The following is a 19,923-nucleotide window of genomic DNA, read 5'->3' on the forward strand; positions in this document are numbered from 1 at the left end:
GTTTACATTTTTTTTACTTGTCAAAAATCATCTAATATTTTTTCATGTTTACTTGTAAAAACACCGCGTTTGATGTTTGGAACAGAATTCCAGCCCAGGACACATGTAGTGACTTCAGTGAGAGCAAAAGAGCAAAGAATAGACCGAACTTGGACTCCTTTGAACATTCAAGTCTTTTTTGTAGTCTTTTTCTGTTACCACTGCTTTTTGTTGTGTTTATGTAGCAAGGTATCAAAGCAAAATGGGATATTCAAAGCGTGAACTAAAAGCAGAAATGCATCTCCTTCAACATTTATGTAATGCTACCTTTTAAAGACTCCATTGTAGTCACATGAAGCAAATCTCTTGTCCCCCAACTTTCTGCCTGAAGTTGTTTGGTAAATTGCATCTTATATAGTAATATCAGCTTAAGTAAATGGCAGTCACCTTTTTAGCATGTCATTGTTAACCATGGTCTGTGAATGCAAAAACGTCACTTGTCACAATCTAATAAAAGCAGACTGAGCACACAAAGGGACACAAGCCGGTCCCTCGTGGAGTTTTGTAAATGAGAAAACTAAAAAGCATTGGTTCCAGTGATACAGAAATGATTTCTTTTTTTGTGGATGATGAGGCCAACTGCTTTTATCCTCTAGTCAATGTTAAGCAAATCATCAATGATAAAGAAAATGCATCCTTAACAAATTTTGAAGTAAATATCTTTATTGTTCAAATATGCTCAAGTTACGCAGTCTGGATTCCACTTTACATTATGACCAAGTGCATTCGAAATCAGTCTTTGAACATATATTTTTTTTAAACTGGCCAGATTGACCAGAACAAATTAAATTCAGGAGAAAGAAAGGAGAAAAAAAAGAAAGAAAGCCTCCAGTTCTTTGAAAGATGAAGGAGGTGGAAATCTCCTCTGTGCTGTTGTTCCAGACGTTCTGGGAGGCCATGAGAGGTGTTTGACTTCATCCTTGTGTTCAAGAAACCACTTCTAAGTCATTTTAACAGTGTGTATGGGGGTGTTATCGTATTGCAAGATGGGAACATCTTGAGGAAACAATGTTTGCACCATATGATGCAACTGGTTGCCTAAAATGACTTCATATTCTTTGGCCATAATTCTACCATGCAGAGTAATAATCGAACCTAGTTACTCCCACGAGATGGCTGCCCACATGATAACAGAACACCTCAATGTTTAACATTTGGGAGCAGGCAGTGTAGGTTGAAAGCTTCCCTTCATTTTCTCCAAACATAAACTAGTCCAGATGTAGGAAATGGAGGAAAAGATGACTCATCAGACCATAATACTGTCTGCTGAATGGCAGACCCATCATAAATACCAGCTTTGTGGAGCTCATGACATGCAGTTTGTTTTGACACTGGGTCACACAGGTTCTGTGGAAATTTTTGAGGCTGTAGTTTTGTGTTTTTCAGCAACTATCCTATATTCATGCACCCTTACAGTGTCCATCTTCCCTTGTTACTGAGCTTTGACATGTGACCACTATTCATCTGTCCTGATGCAGTTTTATCTTGTTTGGCATATGCTGTCATATTTTTGAACATTGCTCCCCTAAATGCATTAAGTTATTGTTTTCCATTTCTGGGGCTGATGCACAGGCAATATGGGCACCAACTATTTGACCTTTAAATCCCATGTTGCCTCTGTAAACTCACATATTAAAATTTTATTTTATTATCATATTATATCAGAGATTTTTGTTCTACCTTTGTTGAAAACCATCAATATCCACCTTTGTATCAACATGTATTTAGTTCAGCTGAATCTTAATAATAAACATAAACTACCATTATATTCAACTACACTTCCAAAGGATTACTCATAACTCTACCTAGATCACCCTTGCAAATCACTACCCACATCTTTAAAGCCATGTACAAAAAACACAGTATTTATTCTGTCCAAATGAATATGTCAGATACTACTGACCCACTGAGATATGAACCCATGACCCTCCATTAACAATTTCTTGCACAGCTGGGAGAATCTAACCTTTTTATTTAAAACACACACACACACACACACACAATTCAAAGCTTCAATATTCTGTGGTTTGCAGACTTAGCCACTGATGTGTGTGTGTGGAGGGATAGTATACTTCTGAGTACTGAGACAAACAGCACAGTTTGTTCTTACTGACAAATAGCACAGACAAATTAGATCCAACAACTGAAACTTGTTCCTGTCCATGGTTCTGGCTGCATTTCCAACCAAATTATTTTAAAGGAGAGGTCAGACCATACCATTTTCCTAATAGCATCCATGGAAAATATTTGCAATGTTTGCCTGAGTCATGCTTTTACATATGGATCTTCACTATCGTACTTTTTCCCCTTTTTTCTAGAGATGGTAGGGAATGTAAGGCTGTACCAGCTACTGTGTATGCTGTGTTCCCTCTCGTTTATATACAGAAGATGACAGCTCTGTTGCATGCATAAATTAAGATGTGACACGTTCTCATGCTGTGAGACCCAGGCCATTTGCACCTCTTTTAAATGGCCTTCATTTTGTCTTCCTTTGGTTCAGATGTGTCGCTAACATTAGCATGGAAATCCCTTGGAATGCAGCCACAGATTTGTTGACTGAAGCAACAAGTATAACTGTGGTTATCTTGGTCACTGTCTTAGGGAACAGGGACAATATCAGACAGAAAACTCAACAGTCATTTATTGTACACACCTGCAAAAAGCACTCACTTTATTTATTCTGGCAGAGATTTCCCCCATTATTACTTTTATAACTCTTTTGTGATCAATGAGTCATTATTATTCTGCACATAATCCAAAAAAGTTCATTAAGACATAAGTGGGAGTACATGTTTGATGCTCACTGTTCAATGAAATGTGTGCTCTTGGTAACAGAGTGTGGTTTTAAGAAATTATAGCTCATACCTCAAGAGAGACTGCTGGTGCTGTGAGAGGAAATGAAGAAGGAAATGGAAACATAAGTACAAGCCTTATTTTTTATTGTTAACTGTTTGGAGGATTTTATGAATTAAATGGTCAGAATATGTCAAATGCACAGGGAAAAGGGGTAAAACATACCACCCACTGATGATGACTTTAGGCAAACATATTATCATGAGATGAAATTTAAAGACCTCTGATTGGGCCAGTCACCACCTGTCAATCACCTGACTGTTACAGGTTGATTGGTCCAGTAAAGAGAGCAATTAGCTCAGTAATGTGGTTAACAGCATGAAGAGATGAGAGCTTTCTTTTAGTCCTGCAGGAGTAGAATTGATCTGATTGTTCTGTTGTCCTCTGTCACTGGACTAGACTGTAGGGAGGCAGGGTAGAGCACAATTTCATAGCTGGTTAGAACATTTAAACATTTTTAAGTTGAAAAGATGTCTAGTGAAAAAATTGTGCAGTACTAACTTTTTGAGTTAGAACAGAATTTGAGTAGAGTAGAGGTTGAGTAGAATTTAGGAAGTTGAACCATTTAAGCAAATTTTGTGGGTTTTGAAATATATATCTGCATGTGTCTGTGGGATTTTGAACAGTTCATAGTGAAACGTCATCTTAACTGAGAGAACATCTTTCCTCTTGGCTTTTACTTACACTGGTAATAGTGTAAAGTTTTATTTATACAGAAGTATAAACCATATAAGCAATATTAATAGCACTTTTGCACTATGGATGCTGAAAATACCAGTGAATGAGGAACTTTGCTGTCCTTCCCTTGTGGGGACACAAATGATATGACACTCCACACTCCAAAAAAGTGGGGAAGGAAAGTGAAATTATACCTCCCTGAAGACTCCTGTATTATCTCATATCGGCAAGTAACAGTTTGTTTGCTTAAAAGAAGTGGTTTCACCACGCAGCAGTATCTAAAGTGGTGAGCATCTGGCCGAAGCTACTACGGCGTCACTTCTTGTCTAATTTACTGCCTCTTCAAGACATGGTGGTAAATACCTACTGTCCTCTGCGGGGTACTTGCAGTGAAACCACACAGACTGCCAAAGGCTCTTGAGTGTTTTCCTGCTGTTTGTTCAGCTCAGCCCACAGGTTCCTTACAGCCATGACAGTAAAAAAATACAGCAATTCAAAGGTAATTATAAAAAAAGTAATTACGAAATAGTGTTGTTATAAAATGATAAATAACATTGGTCCCACTCTCCTCCTGCATAATTGTACGGTTTCATAATAAGAATATGATATTTTTGTAACTGTTGTAGGATGTCTACCCACTGTCCCTCGGACTATAAAAATAGTAAATAAAATGGGTTTTGGACAAATCCTCTTTTCCCTGTCTCCTTATAGGAAGGGTATTTTTCTATTTGTGTTAAATCATTCCATTATTAATACTGGTGTACAGTATGATACAGTATGTCTTTCTGCATCAGAGTTTCCAGGGACCAGAAAATGGTTATTACCTAGAATGATTTTATGATGTTTTGCTGAAGCTGTTATATCTAGTGTGTTGAAAATATGCAGGTGATGTTTTATTAGATTGCATTTTTCCTCCTGCATGAAGATATTACTTCTATGGCTCATGGAGTGTGACAGTAAAAATAAGTCAGTGCTAATTATAATATAGAAGACATGTATGACCTGTCAAGTTACTGCATTCAGATAATAAAAGTTGTTCAGTTTTAATTAAAAATGTTTGAGCCCACTTGTGTAAAATTTATTCTTATACCTATGACCTGAAGAACAATTTTTCAAATATAGCGGGTAAAACCTTTTTACATCCCAACATATTTCAGTTTGTTTGGCGAGAGCTGAGCTAGAGTATTGGAGACTGGTGTGTGTCAACCTTGACTTGGCTTGGGGAGCATATTGTATATGCAAGATGATGTAGCACCTAAGGAGCTGGCCTTGTAACCATTGAGTTGCAGGTTCAGTGCCAAGGTGGCTCACTGCTGTTGTACTTTTAAGCAGGCTACATAACCTGAACTGCTTCAGTAAATACCCAGCTGTACAATGGTAGCCATGGAGGCTGCCCCAGAGAGCGGATTCTGCTAAGAAAGTAAATAAAATAGATGACAGGGGATCTGTGTTTAATATTTTGTGACTGTTCATCTGGTGTACATTCTGTATGAGAAAAATATGTTGTTGGAGGTGCATGTAGGCTAATAATAAGATATAACAGAGTTTATTCAACATAATTTTATTACTGTGTGCCCCGTAAACAAATTTGGGTCAGCTGTCTCAGTTAAAGTTAATTAGTTGTTAAATTAGCTTTTGAAGATAGTTCAATAATCTTATTCAGAATTATTTGAACAGTTTAATAATCTCACTCCATTATTTCATGCCAACATGTACTTCTGGTTTGTACAGGAGGGTACAAATGAACGTAAAAAAAAAAGGTGAAGAATTACCTTTAGATGTGTCTTTAGACACATGAAAAGCCCTTGCAACAACTCATTTCATTCACCAGGGACCAACAGCAGAAAGTTGTCAAATGATGTTAAACCCAGATCATTTTAAGAAGAACATAGAAAAAAACAGTAAATCAAAACTATGTAGTTAAGAGCTCAGCTAACAAAAATATATGACATTGCCCTCCCAGCACCAGGGTTGAGAAGCACTATGATGGATGTAACTGTTGCTTTCTAATAGCCCACTGTGAGGGTCCGTTGCAGGGCCCTGCGACAGGGGCAAGAGCAATGGCACAGGCAGTAACGCGGTAGCTTCACCAAACTTCACACTGATCCTCCCATTCCCCTGACACACTGTGGACACTGCTGGAATGAATGGCTCGCATTAGGGGTGCTGCTATTTATAATGCAAGCAGAGATGGTCACAGCTGGCCACATGTGTTTCTCATTCTTCTTGTCATGGAAACAAGTTGTTACATTTCTAGATCGATACTGGTTCTGTGGAGCTAAGGATGTTTATCTCATGTTTATGGCATGTTTAGCCAAAAGCTCACCACTACTCTTTTTTGTGAAAAAAATAAATATATCAGTAATTATAATTAGCAAAATAATCTTCATCCTCATGATGTGTAAATTGACACCAGTTGTCAGGCCTTCTATTGTGTAAGTCTGTATAGCATTGAAATTGTCCTCAGCATGTACAGATCTCTGAATTTCAGTATTACATTTTTCACCAGGCACACACCAGTGTAAGTCAGATTCCCTATCAGGAGTTCCTGAAAAATCCAGTTGAATATCGATTCCTCAGTGTGGCATAAAGGTCAAAGAGGCAGTATCAACTCCATGGAAACGTATTTAAAAAGGGCTCAAAATACTTGTTTCTATTTATTTTTAAATTTTTTGTTAGAGCCCTTTCAAATAAATTCATTTTCATCGGGTTAGTCTATAAATAATTTTTGTGCCCGTTTTTACCTAGAGCCGTCACCCAGTCTGCTGAAAGCCCCTTTCTGATCTACCCCCTGTAGTTTCACACAATGTGCCCTGTGACTAATGCTTCTCCCCACCATGTGTTGTGGTGAACATCTGGTGCTTTGAACCTCCCTCTTGGAGGTCGGTGTGTCCCATGGTTCCTTGTGATTCCGCGCCCGCTGTCGATGATCCCCGCCTCCATCTCCCCCCTCTCCACCCCGTCAACCCCCCCCCCCCCCCCCATGAAGACCTGCCAGGTTTCAAATTACAGTATGGTCGGAATGCAGGAAACAATGGCGCTTAGCAAACAGCTTGGATTAGCATTTTACTCCCTATGTTGTGCAAAGGACCGGTGGGTTCCAGCTGGACCTGAAACCTTTGAAGATGTGCTTCTGTCTCTCCTGGATTTGTGTCTTTGAGCATCTGCTGTAACTCTTCCAAGTAATTGCCCAGGGGTTTGGGCATATGCAGCTGCTCTGAAATCACCACCGCCCCCCTGTGGCAGCTGAGGTGCACTCATGCCCTCCCACCGTAAATATAAAGAGCCGGTTATTTAGATTCTGTCAGATGTGAATGGGAAGCTTGAATATTTGATCCCTAAGTGTTTGGGGTATATAAACCCCTCCTGAAATGGAAAGCACCAGGGCCTCATGGGATGTGTCTGCATGGAGCAAGATTGCCCCAGGCTGAAGAGTCCCAAACTAGATTAATGGCAGCCGGTCATGAATGGGACATTCTCTGCTAGAGATCTCACAGCCACAACAGCAGACCCCAGTGGCAAGTTCATCTTTCAAAATGCAGGCAGTTCTTCTTAGGTATTTTCTGTTCTTTATGGCTTTTTCCAATTAAACCAATTCTCCATAAATGAAACAAATGAGGATTTACCTGTGTGGGAGTAATGAAATGCTTTCATGCATACAGAAAACACATATTCACACATAAGACACTGTTACCCAGGAAAGCTTGTCATCACTTGCAATACATACATATACATATAAAGAGAGCCCTTTAGTCTTCAATATTTTGATTTTCCAATTGGGGAAATCCCTGTACCCTCCAAATGTATTCCCGTTGATCCATCTTAAGAAATAATTAATAGTACATGTGTTCAGTGTTTCAGTGTTTTTTGCTGTATGAGTCAATGCATATATATGAATCATGAATAACATGGCTCATAATACTGCACATCAGCAGTATGCCTCACAAATAAATGCATGGGTAGGTTTCAGTGTACTGAAGGCCACAGTACTCTCTGTACATGTGCTCTATGCTGTGCAGTTTGGTCCATTATAAGTGAGACTTCCCCTTTAAGTTGACCTGCTGAGTGTGCTCTGCTGCCCTGACAGCCAACTCCTTGTAACTGTCACACATTTCCACTTTCACAAGTCTTCGAGGACATTGTGTTAACAGAGTTTCGGCTAGAAGTAAAAGAAGAACAAAAAGCCTGCAAAAAAGTATGAGTGAATGCTGGTGATTCACCCGCTGTGACTACAACAAGAAATGGGTCGACATTTCACATTATCTTGGCTCCCCTTACTGTACACACTGCTCCTCTGACCACTACTCCACACTGCTGCTCTGACCAGTGCTCCTCATTGCTGCTCTGATCAGCGCTCCATACAGCTGCTCTGATCACTGCTCTACACAGTTCCACTCAGAGGCACACACCTGCACCTGTCCACTGTGCCTCAGTGACTCTTTAGCATTTCTATGACTGAACTGAACCAGCTGTGGGGAGTAATGGGGGCAGGTGACCTTCTTGTAGCTGAGGAGACTTTGCTGTCTCTAAAGCAAAAAATAGCAGCGGCATTTCATCAGCTGACAGAGCTCCTGGTACAAGCACTAATACCCTTGTCTAGGCCACAGATTCCACTTCTCCAAAACCATATCATTGTACAGTATATCAGCATTTCTGCATCACATCAGCCTGTCAGTGAGTACAGCCATGCTGTCATTTTTGTGACTGAAGTATGCTGAAGGTAATCAGTCACATGGACAAAGATTGTTTTATAGAATAAGTGTGGGTCAGTGTGAAATGTTGTATTGACAATGTAATGTGTGTGGCCTGCATTTGTCCATTATAAATCAAACTCATGCTAAGGTAAGGCAGCACATGTTTTATAGAGACTGTTGGGGTAACAAGCTTTAACTATTTATGTTTAAACAGTGGCCAGCATACAGAAGCTTCCAGCAGTCTCTGTAATGACTGACATCAACTTCCCCATGAAAGGCCGGAAAGGTATGGTGGACTGGGCCAGAAACTCGGAGGACAAAGTGGTCATACCCAAAGGCATCTTCATCCCTCAATCTGCAGGTAAAGATCCACTGCACCTCTTTCTGTAAATAGAGATTCAGTTATGGCAGTGCATCATAGTTAGAAGATACTGTAACTTCAAACTGCAATTATTGTATGGAGAGTGAGTACTTACTGGATGCAGAGTAGAAATTGTGTGATACAATACAATAACGGACTATATTCTTTGTCATAAACTGGTAATGCACCCATATTCATTTCATTTGGCAATGTAAACATTGGAATTTGTTTACCCGTGATAATTTTGTGAGAAAAAAAGTATTGATGTGCAGCCAACTCCACTAGTCATGGTTGATTACACTGAGTTACTTCCTGAAGAGTGGTCTTTTTAGTTCTCTCATTTACTCTGTATCAAGCATGGTAAAAATAGACTGTGAGTAGTATATTCACAGAGCTGTGATATGGCCGAAACACACAGCCTTCCGCTGTGATTTTTATTGTAAAGAACAAAATACAGAGTAGTGGAATAGGGGTACTCTCAATATTACAGCCAGTATTTTCCTGTTCGTACAGCCTGACATTCTGTACCTGAGCAGTGGTTACTAGTGCATTCTTCATCATCGTATGTTATAGTCCAGATGCATCTACAAATTGAAACATATTGTAGGTAACTTGAGGTTCAAGGGCTGCTGGCCCTTGTACCAATATGTTGTCAGAGACTTACAGTACTGATATGAACCTATCATATATTTTTTTGAAGAGCAAAGTCTATTTATTAGCTTAAAAAGGACATTGATGGACAGCACATGATAGCCCCACCCATGGTGGGGTTCATGAAGCCATTATCTTCCATCATTAGCTCCATTTCAGGTCTTAATGGATTTATTGGAGTCATTGACTAGGTGAGGAGGCGAATCACCTGTTGTTCCAAGTGTGACTCTACAGCGGGATGTATGGCATTTACAGGAACGGCAGTGAACACCGTTAACAAAGGAAGAGTAATGTGTCATGAACTCCAAAATGGGTGGAGCTATAATTAGCTATTATTAGTTATTAATTGGTAATAATTAGTTACGAATCAGTAATCACTGATTTCATCCCAGCATAATGTTTTGCTATGGGAAGCATCCTTTTGAGAAGTAATTCAGTCAAGTCGATGATTTATAGCACATGATAGCCGCACCATTATGGGGTTTCTGAAGTTTAATCTTACATTAATAACTTTAAGTAACGAATTTAAGTAATTCATGCATTATCCTAATTGTTGAATTTAATGAGAAGCATGTAATTAAAAATTTATGTTATTTTGTTCTAAGGACAAAATTAGAATTGGTTGAAGTGATTAGGTCTGTAGTCATGTAGATCAGTATCTTTAATTAACAGCTCAGGTCAGTCAGGCTCATGATTTGCGTCTGACAGATTCAGCTGTTGTGACGTTCTGTAGTTTGCACTTTGCTGTGCTCCATATGCCATGAGATCACCTAGCACAGTTTTTAACTGTGTCCACAGGCACTCACATACTCATTCACTTTTAAGCAGTGCATGTTGTGGTGTGGTCCCTGTCAGATTTTTTGCATGTTCATCAGTGTGATCACTTTTATCTGGAACTGAAGGTGTCATAGAAGAAAGAGGGTACAGTTGATTTTAGACGTGAACAATTCTGCATTGTAATCCAGGGACATAAAATCATTACAGAGTTATTGAGATGAATAAGATGCATCAGATGGGAAAAACTGCATCTTAACATATTAAGTATGAAGGGCCAGCAACACCTTTACTTTCACATCAGGGAAAACATCAGGGAGTAAATTAGGCACATGCAACCAACAGGACATAACCATTTCACATATGAGGGCTATTTATTGTAACAGCATGTCACTGCCTAATGTAAGCAAAATGCTGTTAAGAGTGAAATATATTTACCTGAGTGTATACTCACTAGGGACTGCAAAGTGTTATTTTTTTCTAGTATTTCCATTAGAGAATAGAGTACTGTGTGTTCATCTTGAGGACTAAATGTATAGATCCTTGAAGTATTAGTTGTAAAGATTAGTAATGGATACAATGTCACATAGCATATGTACATATGTAACCACATTAGAAAAATAATCTAAGTGTTATGTCCCCCCATCCCCCCCCCCCCCCCCCCCCCCCCCCCCGCATCCCATGACAGAAGCAGATGGATCGCCAGTGTTTATACTTGGGACAGTTTTGTACAAAACCCTTGGCCTCATGCTGCCCTCCCCAAGGTAAGGTCTGGAATGATTCTCCTTATACACAATGCTCCATGGCACATGGCAAACAATTCCACATTTAATATAATGGAAAAAACATTAATCAACTATGGATGAATCACTGGTTTGACATTTGAATGTACATATTTCAGAAACAACACATCAAATATAGGGAGAGGAGCAGCATGGATTCTCCCCTCTGCAGAGTAAATGGAAATCACATTGAAGGGAATGGGCACAGATGGCCCATATTGGCCCATACTGCAGGTTGACATGATTACAGGTTAAACATGTATCATAAATGGATGAAGATGCGATATATTTCTTAAGCATTGTTTGTGAACCTTTCCATATTAAATATTCTCTGGGAATGAACGGATCTGCAGACAATGCTGAAATAAAGAGCGCACCCACACATTGTGTGAATTTCAACCTGAAGAATTGAGAAGGAGTGGCTGAAGAAAGTTGGAAATAGTGCATATTTAATCTATTCTCTGAAACATATATTCAATATCTGTTCGTATTTTATTTATAAAATTGCTGTCATGCCATGTCAGCACTCAACTACAGCATTGACTCTGGTACGTACTTCCGTTCTTTTTTCAACATTATTTTTCATATATCAAACATTATGAGCAAGCTCTTGCCAAAATGCAGATGCTGCCATTGTGTACTGCATTGCTTAAGTTTGAATGAAGACCCGGGATGCATTAGGCAAGTTGTTGAATGTCAGAGCAATTTCCTTTTTGCTTTAAACTGTAGCCACTGGCACACTGGCACACATACTTTGCTCATGGCATCTTGTGAAAGACTTCAGCTGCTAATTTGCCATAAAAAAGGATCAAATTAATATTTGAATTAGTGCTAAGGCTTTTCACAGTAAACACCGGAACACTTCCCAGATTCCTCATGCCTGTGCCAGATCAAAACTTTCTAGATTTCTCTCTTGCAGTAAAGTATACTGAGTAGACTTCCCTGGAGCTCAAGCTTCTTGTGGCAACATGGGTCTCTGATAAGGGTCTAGTTTTATCTCCTTCGTGGTAAGACCCAGTATGTTTTTACCTTAGGGTATCCCCAAAGTGGAGTCACTAAGGGTAGGGCAAAGTTCTTCTCTTGAGCATTTTCTCTTGGAAAAAAGGGGGCAGAGCAGAGAGGGAAGTTGCTCTGAGAAAGCCCCTCGAATGGATGAAACAAATGGAGCATGCTTGGGCTTAATATTAACTTTGAAAAATACTGAAATCCTTTTAAGAGTATATCTTTTTTTCTTTGAAATAAGCACATTTATGGATAAATAAGTACCTGTGGTCCATTATATGAGCACGATAGTATGAGTGTGGAAGTCTGGTTTCAGCCTGGCCCACCTGCAAACCAGCAGCTTGCGTCAAGAACAGCTGCTGAGTTTAATAAGTGTTTAGAGGTGCTACATTTAGAGATGAAAAACCAGGATGCAGAAGTGTGCCAGGTCTGTTGCAGAATGGTTGCACACTGTGTTCTAAGGAGCTTGCACATGAAAGGTTCTAATGGGTGTAAATAAAAGGAATTCCCTTCTTTCACCGTTCATTGACATCAGAGGAACATCTGCCATGATCTCCATATCTTACCCGAATTGACGGCCAATACAAGTTAACCCCCACACATGTTGGGGGATTCATCTTGCTTTACCAGGACAAGGGGTAAGTAAGGTGTTGTGGGGAATGACAGGCGTTTGTGCTTAAATCTGACCCTTGGATCGCAGCTGTCCCATACTGCGATCCACAGTGATTCATGCTGAGGGAAAAGCCAGCGCTCCCAAGATTTTTCGGTTTTCAGTCCCGTTGATTCGCTCGAAATGGACCATGAAATCGCGTCCCGAGCTGGCCCAGTGACGCACGTCCCTCTGCAGGAGAGGCTACATGTCCCAGGGTTCCTCACTTCAAAAGCTGTTCCTCGGCACTGAGAGCTGAATCCAATACACTGGAATCTGAGATTGCGTTTCTGTCGAAAGGAAACACAACAAAAGAGCACATGTATGCACAACTTTTGCAAACAAAGCAAAACAAACGGCTAGCCATGCATAGCAATTCACACTGTTAACTCTTGCTAGCATCTCTGATGTTGCAGCAGTACGTTTTAAAATTAATTTCACATAAAACGTGTTTTTTACATAAAAAGTCGTTCATGCTGTTCATTTGAATGCACCATATGAATATCGTCATTACAATGGAAACGGCTTTGATGTACATTCCTGCTATCATAAAATCACATAACGTAAATGTCAATGGCATGAACTCCTAGCAGTTAATTAAATGCTGTTTTTTTTTTTTTCTACTGAGCCGGTTGCTGAGGCAGGTGACCTGGTTTACCTCAGGTGATAATGCCACCCACTTCATTTGTGCACGAGGCACGGTTGTAGCAGACTAGCCATGCAAATGTGCCAGCTGTGCTGAACCTCTGTGGGCTTTTCTCTGTCACCTCTATTTCCACTAATAGCTAGCATCTATCCTCCTTAGCTAAAACATTAAAATAGTACCATCAGAAATTGTACCTAAGGAGGAGCAAAACATGCAAATGTTTTTGATTTTAAAAATAGTGTTATTACTTATTGTATATGTTTGCATTTATGTGTCTTATATATAGTAGTGCTGGCAATATTAACATGTCAGCTCATTTAGGGATAAAATAAAAAATAAGATTATTATCATACTAACCTTGTAAAAACTCTTGCTTTCAGGTTTAACTCACATTATGTCTGAAATTCTAAAATGCGAAAAATCTGTAACATGGACATGGACAAATGGATAGATGTTACTGCTCTGGATGTTGAATAGACCAGCACAACCCCATGCCCTCACAAAGGATAGCCTTCTAGTTCTCACCTCTAGGGGTTGATGTCCTCGTTGACCACAAACCTTATACCAGCATCTATATATGTGGGTCATATTAAAATAATTTAAATGATCAGATTATTTTCACATTGTTTCATACAAGGACTGAGCACTGCAGCTCACCCCCGAATAACTTGATGGTGAATGATGAATGGTTTCTTATCTATTCACCGTTGTGTCTGATTGATAGGAACAACACTGCTGTGAACTCCAAAGTCATCGCCGTGACAGTTAGGCCTGAACCGAAGATTCTGGAGGCCCACCTGGAAATAGAGCTGGCTCACCTGGCCAATGTAAGTTACCTTCTACAATATGTAACACTATTATTATTCTCTTTTCTGATCATATAAATGCAACCGAGAGTATTCCCACTACAATGGTTGATACAAGGCAGACACACTGGTACTGTAAGACTTGCTCCATTTGGACTTCTGTGGTGATTTCCCATCTAAAATATAATGGCTCCAGTTTGATTTTGCTATCAGACACTGTAGCTGAAACTGCCCTCAGATGTGTGCTGGAGTGAAAGAACAAGAACTCTTATAAAAAAGTAATGCTACATTGACGGCAAATAAAGGAAAGTGTAGCTGACATCTAAGTGAAAGTTCCAGTTACAGCATGCCAAAATTTCAGCTGAATGCAGAACCCCAGCCAGTGCCCGGCAGAGCCAAATCCACAAAGAGCCTCCATCGCAGCAGAAATCCTCTCTTCCCCTGCTTGTTTGGCCAAAGTTTTCATATCTGACATTTAGAGAGCGATTTTGCCGGAGCACAACCTTTACCCCCATCTGTTCACTCCAAATTGCCCACTCTGCACTGATGGTAGGCCTCTTGGGCTACGAGCCTGAGGGCTGCTGCCCTAATCACTGCTCATGTGGCAGCAAAGTGACAAAGGGGCGAAGGAGCATGCCTTGTAACCAGAATGTTGCAGTTTCAAATCCCAGATGTGAGATTGTGATGGTACCCGTGAGTACGTCTCTTCACCTGAATTGCGTCAGTAAATGTCAGGATGAAAAAATGAACAGTACTGAAGGTAAAATTGTACACAACAGGTTCCTCTGGATGAAGCAGTCCACTAAGCAAAGACTCAATAAGAATGATGCCTTGATTCATTTTATAGTTGTGCTTAAATTATTCACTAATCACTAATTTTACTGTTTATCTCCATTAATATACAAATAGCTGACAGTAAACATTGTGGGATATGCTACTGCACAATGGCCTGTGCTAATATATTTACAGCAATAATAACAATAATAATAATAATAATAATAATAATAATAATAATGGCTGGATTAATTGGCCTTTGCCTGTGCCTGAGTGCAGCAGTAGTAGTTAGCTACAGAGAGGCAAAGAACCTCCCTTTATATGATAATTATCCTGAATCTGTTTTTGATTGCTTTCAGGATGAACAAGCATGCCAGTTTAAATATAGAACACCCATTGACAGGTGGTTCCTTTTTATTCAGTTGCAACTAATATGATAGGTCTGCCTGTGTGCACTTCACATGAAATGATTATAGTTATTGTAACACAAAACAAACTGGTTAAAACAACTGGTTAAAACTGATTTCTAATCTCCCAGCCTCTCTGACATGCTTAAAAAATTTAACGTGAACAGCACAAATGTAGTGCCGTCCTAGAAAACACAATCAACTAAACAAGTAAACAATGAATGAGCTGGAGATGGGGGATCCTTACTAAAATTGCTAAGCTTCTTAAAACCATAAACCAGTTCACTTATTGTAGATCATCACCAAATTAAAAGCATGCTATTTACCTCCCCTTTTGTAGCTCACTGACTGTCCTTGTGTTTTTCTGTGAATGTAATACGCTTCACAGCAAAAATGTTGAGAATTTAGCCTGATAGATGGCTATCCATGCTACACTGGTCTTCATGGTAAAGGCAGTGAAAGCGCATGCTGTGTTTGGGCTGGTTCTGTCGATACAACGCTGCTCTCCGCTACGTTCGATAAATAATTAAAGCCTAATTGGTGTCGCACCCTCTTTTGATTAAATGCAATCTGTGCAGATGATAGCCATAGCTCTTCTTGTCACAATCTCTTGAAGGTCTTAGCTGGAGCACTTCATCTCAGCGTCAATCAGGAGATGCCTTTAGAGAGGGGGATATACTGCGGCAGGTGTCATCCTTCTATAAAAGCAGGAGCGGGTCACTCCTTTTTCACCCGATCTCTTATTTCATGAATCTGCTTGGCCACAGTACAGACGGGTTTTTAACAGTGGCAGGCCATGCGTTTAAACCACATTTATCAACAAACAATGGCTGGTAATTGGTTCAATAATTAATTTGCCGGCACAGACGGTTCATCCATTGGAGAGAGTTGCTGGAAAACACACGGGGGCTCAGGAACATAATTACAGGGAGAGCTTTTTTTTATGACCTCACCCTTTTTATTAATCTCACAAATAAAAGGTACCATAGATCAGGGACACCAGGCAGGGTTATGTGAAACACTCAATTATCTCTGGGCAGCAAGGTTCACCATGCTTCCTCCCTGTCCTGGCCTGTGTGTCTTCCTCTGTCTGAAAGGGTTGAGTGAAAACCAGGCGAAGCATCAATATTAAAGGTAATCTGATTTTGTCTTTCAGGGCACCATGAATCCATACTGTGCACTGTGGGACAGCACCATCGCGTGAGTGAATGTCCAGTTTTGTTCTGTACTCTTGCATACATGGTTTAAATACACTGCCTGATCAGCCTGTTCTCTTGTAAAAGACAGCCGAGCCCTTACAAAGACTGTATGGTCAGTAAAACACAGTAATGTTACATTAGTATATAGCTGAAGCAGTGTTACCATGGTAACCCTCACCTTGAATCTCCATTATAGTTCTAATACATGAAAATGTCTGAACATTCATCAATATTGCTGAAAATGTAGCAATTGTACATGCCTGATTACATTATTTGAAAGAAACGTATAAAATGGAAAAATATATAATAGTTAATGTATAGTAATGGTTGTTTAAAACTGAAGCCCTATATCTTATGCCTGAGTTTTGCATTTGCCTTCATTCAGTTCTGATACTTGGGTGTCAAATTCATTTGGAGCACTGATGATGATAATGACATCATTTTATATCTAAGCAAAAGATGGGCCATTACTGACGACAGATTCAACATTGCAGAGCTAGGTTTTTTGGATAGGTTTTTTGAGGGTGATTGGTTTGGTTGCACAGAAAAATGAACAAAGTATACAAATAATATAAATCTCCCATGTATCATAAAGGACTGTTAACACTGCTATGATTTGTAAACTTTAAAACCATTTTTCTCATCTTTCAGGGTACTGTAAATTGGTCAGTATTTTATAGTACAATCGTCATGTTTTCAAAAATGGAGATCCAAGTCAATGCAGTGCTTCTTCTATTCATGAACAAACCAGAACTACTTCTGACAGCTCTGATTATTTGCCTCTGAGTCTTTACACGGTAATAAATGTGGAGTCATGTTTAAGAAAGGTGGTTTGTTAGAATGTTTGAACCCCAGATGCTACACTGCTTTCTGTTTTTGCACCTTTAAGCAAGGGACATAACCCAGTTTTGTCCTGTAAATACTCTAGTGTGTAATATAGGCACTCCAGGACAGTATGCATGGATACTATGTGAAATATAGGCTATGGAAGTGCCATCAGTCATTAACATGAAGCAATGTAAAAACTGCTAGTCATGTTTGTAAAACATTTGCAGTGACGCCTCAGTACTCATTACATTCTTCCCTGTTCATGTTAGACATTTTAGAGGCCTTATGAGACCCAGGGAGAGTATACCCATGAAGAGACTCCTTTCCTCGCCTCTCTCTCTCTCTCTCTGCTTTGCTGCTACAGCATCCTGCCTTAGTCAGGCCCGCGGTGTTTCAAATTTCCAGCCCTGCACACGTCCTGTGTTCCTCAGGCTGTTTTTTTCAGCATCACACTTTCCTCCTTTCCCTCCTGCAGCCCTCTATTACAGTCCTTTCATTCTTCATTATTAGCACATCTCCGGACCCTTCGCGCATAGTAACAGCGGTGCTGCTGAAGGGAACAGCACGGTTTTGTGAGCAGCGGAATGCGTCATTTGAACTCAACAAGTCAAATGACACACTGTGCTGTGCTGATTATTGACTCCCGCGAATCTTTCCGGGCTTCTGAATGTAGGCTGCATTTAACAAGAAACTCTTAAATGCTGGATGTAGCCTAGGGCTCACCTTTAGGTAACCACTACAAGGTGTAAAGACAGAGAATAATGTTCACATTCAGAGAAGGTTCTGGATGCATGAATATGTTTTAGATTTTCGCCTCAAGCATAACACGGGAAACAGTTTAAATCGGCAGAGGCACTGTGGATTATGCCTGTACTTGTTACCTTAAACCTCCGATACATAAATTGCCTCTCAACGTTTTGTCACTGTTTTGTTTACTAATGCATTTTCCCGTGAAATGAATTCATAAATAACAGAGTCAATTGATACGCCGCACAAAAAAGTAATTCAGCGTAGAAAGAAATCTTGCCCCTTGAGTTCTGTAAAAGTGGTGATTGTTTTTGTCCCCATTTTATAAATTGAATATGGTCTCTGTTTAATCGTAATGACTCGCTGAGAGAAGAAATGCTTTGTTTCTGTCGTAATATGACCCAGTGCGGGCAAGGCCTGCCTCCTCATTCTGACAGATAAGAAAATAAAGCAAGCACATTTACTCAACTCAGTTTATATTGAAAAAGAGCACATGAGCCTCTTGTGTATTATTTTAGCTCTTCTGAAAGACTGAAGCCTAGTGGAAGGCTATTATATCTGGCATACTGTGAGGCATCAGGATCCAGAGTGGGGAACATTAACATGAAGCATTTTTCCTGAATTGATAATGTGCTGTCTTGCCTCCAAGGTTAAGAAAATGAGAAGAATTAGCAAGTCAACACATTTCATATTTGTTGTTTAATTCCAGTTTTAATCTGCACCTTCAATCTGTTAATTATTGTCACTTTTAGGCTATGCCTAATGAACGGCAGTCTTACTAAACAGGCGGCATGGAGAAACAAAAAAATGTGTATAGGAATTGCTGTCTATCAGATTATGAGCAAGTACATTTTGAGACAGCGATGAAAAACTGTAATCTCTGGTGAGGGTTTGAGAGCTTGTCAAGATCGATTAGTCTGCTGATCTGAATCACTCCCACGTCATACATTTGAGGCTGTTCCCTAACCCAGAAGTGGATGAGACACTAAAACCTTGTATGGTACAATGCCAGTGCTTTAAGGACAGGAGACCTCAGGCTTGTACTGTTTACAGCAGGGGTTTCTGAGGGCTACCTGAAGGGTAGGAAGTTATATGGATGGCTACTCATTTGAAATAATCTTCCCAAATACTATAAATGTGTTCGGTTTACCTTTAAATTATGAATATTAATACATATATTAAGAGGCTGTCTGTCTTTTCATTAACAGTAATCAGTGAACATAGACAGACACATATATTTAAACATGCAAATATAATGATCTCTAATCTCAACAATCAATCTGTTTCAGCATTTCAAAATCAATATCACTACCAACACTACCAGCATTTTTGTTCAACCATTTTAAAGTTTACATTTAAACCTAAATAAAAATTCCAATCTGTTTTGTGCATTTTAAATTATTTTGGTTTTCTTTCTCATAGGGACAACAATCAATTATTTACCATTTTTAGTATTACACACAACATTAAGTTAAAGCAGAGTTAAAGCTATTAAACTTCCAATTTCAGTGGACAATTAATCTGTTGTAACATCTCAGTAGCAATCACACCAACAGTACCAAAATTTATAAAGAATCATTTTTAAGTTTACAGTTAAAGCATAAAATTCCAGTCTGTTTTTATGCATTTCAAATTATTCCTATATCAGTGGGAAGCTTGGCATTGCATTGAGTCCACAAGTACACTGTAGTCAGGGGTGTAACTTGAGACAGCAACTCTGATTGAGTCTTCAAGGTGTGCATCAGTTAAGCTAGTTCTGTGTTTGTACTTAATGAAATCCATATCAGAGAAGGCTGATTCACAATGATATGTTGAACCAAAAAAACTTTTAAGCTCCTGTGTGCACGCCTTTGTACTTTTCTGGGTCCACAAGGCACCAAAAGTTTGAGGGCCCCTGGTGGGCTTTGAGGTGAATGTCATTTTACAACGTGAGAATTTCACTAGTATCCAAGTTAAATGCTTCACTCAGTTGCTCAGAAATGCGTGTCATGCCCACTTCCATGAAAGGATTTGAAATGAATGACACACATGGC

At 39.5% G+C, this 19,923-nt stretch overlaps 1 protein-coding gene across 2 annotated transcripts in view; it reads left to right on the forward strand.

Annotated features, from left to right (window-relative positions):
* The window catches only part of adgrb3 (adhesion G protein-coupled receptor B3), a 167,999-nt gene that overhangs the window by 93,981 nt on the left and 54,095 nt on the right, over positions 1 to 19,923 (forward strand). For both annotated transcript variants that reach the window (XM_036547030.1, XM_036547031.1), the window contains exons 13-16: positions 8,479 to 8,625; positions 10,739 to 10,814; positions 13,854 to 13,956; positions 16,273 to 16,316. In XM_036547030.1, coding sequence (XP_036402923.1) covers positions 8,479 to 8,625; positions 10,739 to 10,814; positions 13,854 to 13,956; positions 16,273 to 16,316 — 370 coding nt within the window. The remainder of the gene's footprint in view (positions 1 to 8,478; positions 8,626 to 10,738; positions 10,815 to 13,853; positions 13,957 to 16,272; positions 16,317 to 19,923) is intronic.

This window comes from Megalops cyprinoides, chromosome 15, assembly GCF_013368585.1.
Source record: "Megalops cyprinoides isolate fMegCyp1 chromosome 15, fMegCyp1.pri, whole genome shotgun sequence".
In the NCBI taxonomy this organism is placed as follows: domain Eukaryota; kingdom Metazoa; phylum Chordata; class Actinopteri; order Elopiformes; family Megalopidae; genus Megalops; species Megalops cyprinoides.